The sequence below is a fragment of the Lucilia sericata genome, unplaced genomic scaffold, assembly GCF_015586225.1.
Source record: "Lucilia sericata isolate MDLA Ls3-8-SP2 unplaced genomic scaffold, ASM1558622v1 Contig000708F_arrow, whole genome shotgun sequence".
Lineage (NCBI taxonomy): Eukaryota > Metazoa > Arthropoda > Insecta > Diptera > Calliphoridae > Lucilia > Lucilia sericata.
In genome coordinates, this window is record NW_023994711.1 from 156186 (window position 1) to 160339 (window position 4154).

The 4154-nt window shown below is 30.8% G+C and overlaps 1 protein-coding gene across 1 annotated transcript; it reads right to left on the bottom strand.

Moving 5' to 3' along the window:
• Nucleotides 1–2081: 2081 nt before the first annotated feature.
• On the bottom strand, nucleotides 2082–3641 carry LOC119607560 (jerky protein homolog-like). The gene is made up of 3 exons (XM_037961520.1): nucleotides 3191–3641; nucleotides 2444–2922; nucleotides 2082–2381 (listed from the first exon to the last, which is right to left on the bottom strand). Exons 1-3 carry the CDS (start codon nucleotides 3639–3641, stop codon nucleotides 2082–2084), a joined length of 1230 nt encoding a protein of 409 aa, XP_037817448.1.
• Nucleotides 3642–4154: the final 513 nt, after the last annotated feature.

Below are 4154 nucleotides of genomic sequence, written 5' to 3' on the forward strand. Positions count from 1 at the left end.
TCACTAAATTTTTAAATGCCTATAACTCGGATATTATAAGAGATAAGTAGTATGTTGAAGTTTTGATAAAAAATAGGTCATATTCGGAAGGACGCAGTGGCAACATTTTCAAAAAATAGGACAAGTTTTTTACGCCAAAGCGTTCTGTGTAAAGATACCTTTTAGAAAACTATAAAATTGTTATATGTTCATAAAGAAAATTTTATTTTATTAATAAAAGAGTTAAGACACATTTTTGGCAAAAAAACGGCAAAAATTTTTGAATTTTTAAATTAAAAAACGTATATTTTTGGATCTGTAAATGATATTGATCTGAAATTTTTTGTATATTATTGGAAATATTACGCCCGGTATTCAAAAAAAGGCGGACCAAGGTATGGTAAATTTTGTATCGCTAAATTTTTAAATGCCTATAACTCGGATATTATAAGAGATAAGATCTCGTCGAGCGCTTTCAGAAAATATAAAAATCTTTGTATTTGGGTGAAAAACACACAAATGGCACGAGTTTAAAAATTTTACATGTCGTAGGTACCCTACTTTGAGCCGCCACAGCGCCGTCCCTGGGGCATCTGCAGGGTTCATCTTCAAAACTTAAACTCGAATACTCCTTGGCTACGCTCACGCCAAATTTTATCCCGATCGGATCAGCCGTTTAGAAATGCCAGATTTATTTCCAAAAAAATCCGATTCTGCCCCACTGTGCACAGATAAAAAGCAGTTTTTCTTGTTTTTCATTCTGAATGTACCTTGTGATATGTCCATTAAGGATCAAAAAAGAAATTTACCACATTTTGTTTGCAACATATCTATTAGGATATTCAATTATTCGGTTTTTGCCTTATTCGGTTTATTCGACAAATCATTATTTGAGGTTTTAAGTAACCGGTTAATAATCGGAAAAATCAACATTATTCGGTTAATCGAATAAAAGGAAACTGGATGTGTTTTATTAATATTATTTCTTTTTTATAATATTTTTCTTCCTACAACAAAAAAAATTATAATTTTCCACTTCTTTCCATTAAATAAGTAAATTTTTTAATTAAGTTTTTTCTCAAATATTAGAAATAATTTCTTTTCATGTGAAATCTCTTTCTATATAAAGAAATTATGTTAATTAATTTTATGTTTTAGAGATTTTTCAACGAGTTCCAGTGCCCCGTTTCTGTAATTCTCGCATCGAGAAAATCTGTCGAAAAATTCATGATCATCTTGTGTAAAACAGGGTGAAAACAAAAAATTTGAGTACAGTTTAAAAATAATCAGAGTCACACTGTTAAAAACTGGAAGACTATTATATTCTATGTTTTTTTTTTTCGATTCGAGAAAATTACAGAAACGAGGTACATTGCTGAAGAACTTATTTGAAATACTTAAGAAACACAACACTATTCCTCAAAACCGGATGTAGAAGTAAAGGCGATATCATTATTTCCACGATTTCTTTTCAGGAATCTGAAAGTTTCTGTATGAACCGATTCTAGAAGTAGGTAAATCAGAACATATTCTCACAATATTTCTGAAGTAGTAAAGGAAAGGAACAAAATTTATTATAAAAATATTGAATTTTGTATAAAATATACAGTAATTTTATTGTGAAATAATAAGTTTTCTTAATCGGTTAATTGATATAAATTATTCGCTTTATTCGTTATTTGAAATTTGGCAATTTTCATTTATTCGAGCGATTAATCGTTAAAATTTGTGTATTTTTGTTTTTGTTCTTGACTTATAGCCCTCGGAAATTGAAATTTTTTTTAGCATAAAACGTCGATTTTATGAATTTAAATGAAAATATCCAAAGAAGTCATTTAGTTTTTATGCTTTTTTTTAATTTTCTTAATACAGGCAAATCCCGGTTTAACGAATGATATACTGTCAGGCCTTTTCGTTAAATCGAAAAATTCGTTATATCGAGATTTTTTTAAATCATTTTATTTTAATTATATAAACAAAAAAAAAACATGTATATTCATTTCATGAAGGTAATATTTTACATTTAATCTTAACAAACTAATAAGATCACAAAAATGATGTGCATATTTTTCAAAATTATTAAATTTTATGCATATTACAAGTTAGGAAGACTGGAAAAAGTCGTTTATTGAAGTTTGTTTTTGTCCTAGTTGTAAACTTTTTTGGACTGCTTCTTCCTGAAGTTCTCGCAAAACTAATGACTTTGTACAATCAATATTGTTCTGCTGACTCCATAAAATACAAGTTTCGAAACTATTTATTGCATCTGCATTTCTTATTTTAGTTTCTTGTGTAATATTGACAATTTCTTCAGGATCAACATTTTCATCGTCATCCTCTTCATCATTATCTTGATCATCATCTCTATTCCAATAATTTATATCATCTGTAGTAAATGTTATCTAAAAATAAACAATATAAACTTAAATTTCAAATTTAATATTTTAAATAAAATACGGCTTACCTCTGGAAAAACTGTACTTAAGAGCCTATTACTTCGTCTTATATTGACAATTTCCTCAATATGGAACAATTGTGCTAAAGGAATATCATCCTCCTCGTCGAAATCGCCATTGTTGGACTTTAATAATTTATGCCAACAGTTTGCCAATGTATCCGCTTTTAAATTTTTCCATGCAAGACTTATCATTGATGTTGCTTCGTAAAGATTGATATTTTTTAGGAATAGTACAATGTCTTCAGCTCCTAATGAAATAATTTTAGACAGAAGACTATTTCTGTATTGTAATTTAACTAAACGTATGGCATTCTGGTCCATCGGTTGGATGAGTGGTGTCACATTTGGAGGCATAAATATCGTCCAAATTTTTCCATCTTTAGTGGATTTTACTAATTGATCTTTAGGAGGGTGACTTGGGGCATTATCCAAAATTAATAAAGCCTTTATGGGTAGGGATTTCGATTCTAAAAACAATTCCACCTCTAAAAAATAAATTAAATCTCCTAATAAAAAGAAGTTCTGTGAAGCAGATCATACTAACCTCTGGGACAAACATCTCATAAAACCAGATTTTAAATATTCCAGCATTCATCCACGCTTTATTTGTATGAAGATAATTTATGGACAACATTTTGTTCCGAAATGAGCGGGGTTTCTTTGCCTTTCCAAACAGAAGAGGTTTAATTTTCTTTGATCCCGAAGCATTGGCACAAAGTAAAAGTGTCACCCTCTCCTTCGACAGCTTTCTACCTGGAGCAGTTACTTCCCCAGCATGCACAAAAGTTTTATCTGGTAGCATTTTCCAATACATACCAGTTTCATTCGCATTGAAAATTGCATCAAGAGTTAGATTGTTCTCGATGATAATGTTCTGGAGGTCTTTTTTAAAAGGCTCCACCAAATCGGCTCGGGATGATAACTTCTCCCCAGATTCTTTAAGAAGTCTTATGCCGTATCTTTTTTTATATCTTGACAGCCAACCGTCACTTGCATGGAATCCGCCGCTATAAAGTCTGTTTTGTATTTCAATGGCTTTGGTTTTTAAAGCAGTTCCATTAACTGGAATGTGCTTTTTCCTTTGTTCAATAAACCAATGATAAAGCTCCTTCTCCATCAGAGGATACTCACCATTCTTTAGAGATCGACGATTTTTTGACCCATTTTTGGTAGATTCTAAATTGGTCATAATATGAGTTTTCATTTTCTATAAAGTACAAATGGAAGATTTTGGTATTCCATACTTTATGGAAATTTCTTTGAGGCTTTTGCCCTTTTCACACTCATCCAATATTTTTATACCCTCCACCACCATCAGTGGTGATAAGTTTGTCGTTCCGTGTGTAACACCAAGAAATATTCATCTAAGACCCAACAAAGTATATATATTCTGGGTCGTTATGAAATTCTGAGTCGATTTAGCTATGTCCGTCTGTCCGTCTGTCTGTCTGTCTGTGTAAAACACGCTCACGTTAAAACTAAGTAAAGGAAATCAACCAAATTCACCCAAAATATTTATTATTATCCTAAGCAGTTTGGTATTGAAAATCAGCAAAATCGGTTCACAACGTAAAAAGTTATGAGTAAAAATTTCAGACTACCTCGAAAAAAATTACGTTTTTTTCCTAATTCTTTTGAAGTTTTCTCAGAAACTACAAAAGATATTGCGATGAATTTTGTCACACCTTATTTTTTTAGGGCAGTGATCAATTATGTT

What these genes read in the sequence shown, in the direction of transcription:
- LOC119607560 (XM_037961520.1), bottom strand. Translation starts at nt 3,641, where the DNA reads ATGAAAACTCATATTATGACCAATTTAGAATCTACCAAAAATGGGTCA. An exon ending in TGGGGAAGTAACTGCTCCAG is followed by an intron (nt 2,923 to 3,190) that starts GTAGAAAGCTGT and finishes TTTATTTTTTAG; the next exon opens with AGGTGGAATTGTTTTTAGAA. An exon ending in TAAGTACAGTTTTTCCAGAG is followed by an intron (nt 2,382 to 2,443) that starts GTAAGCCGTATT and finishes GTTTATTTTTAG; the next exon opens with ATAACATTTACTACAGATGA.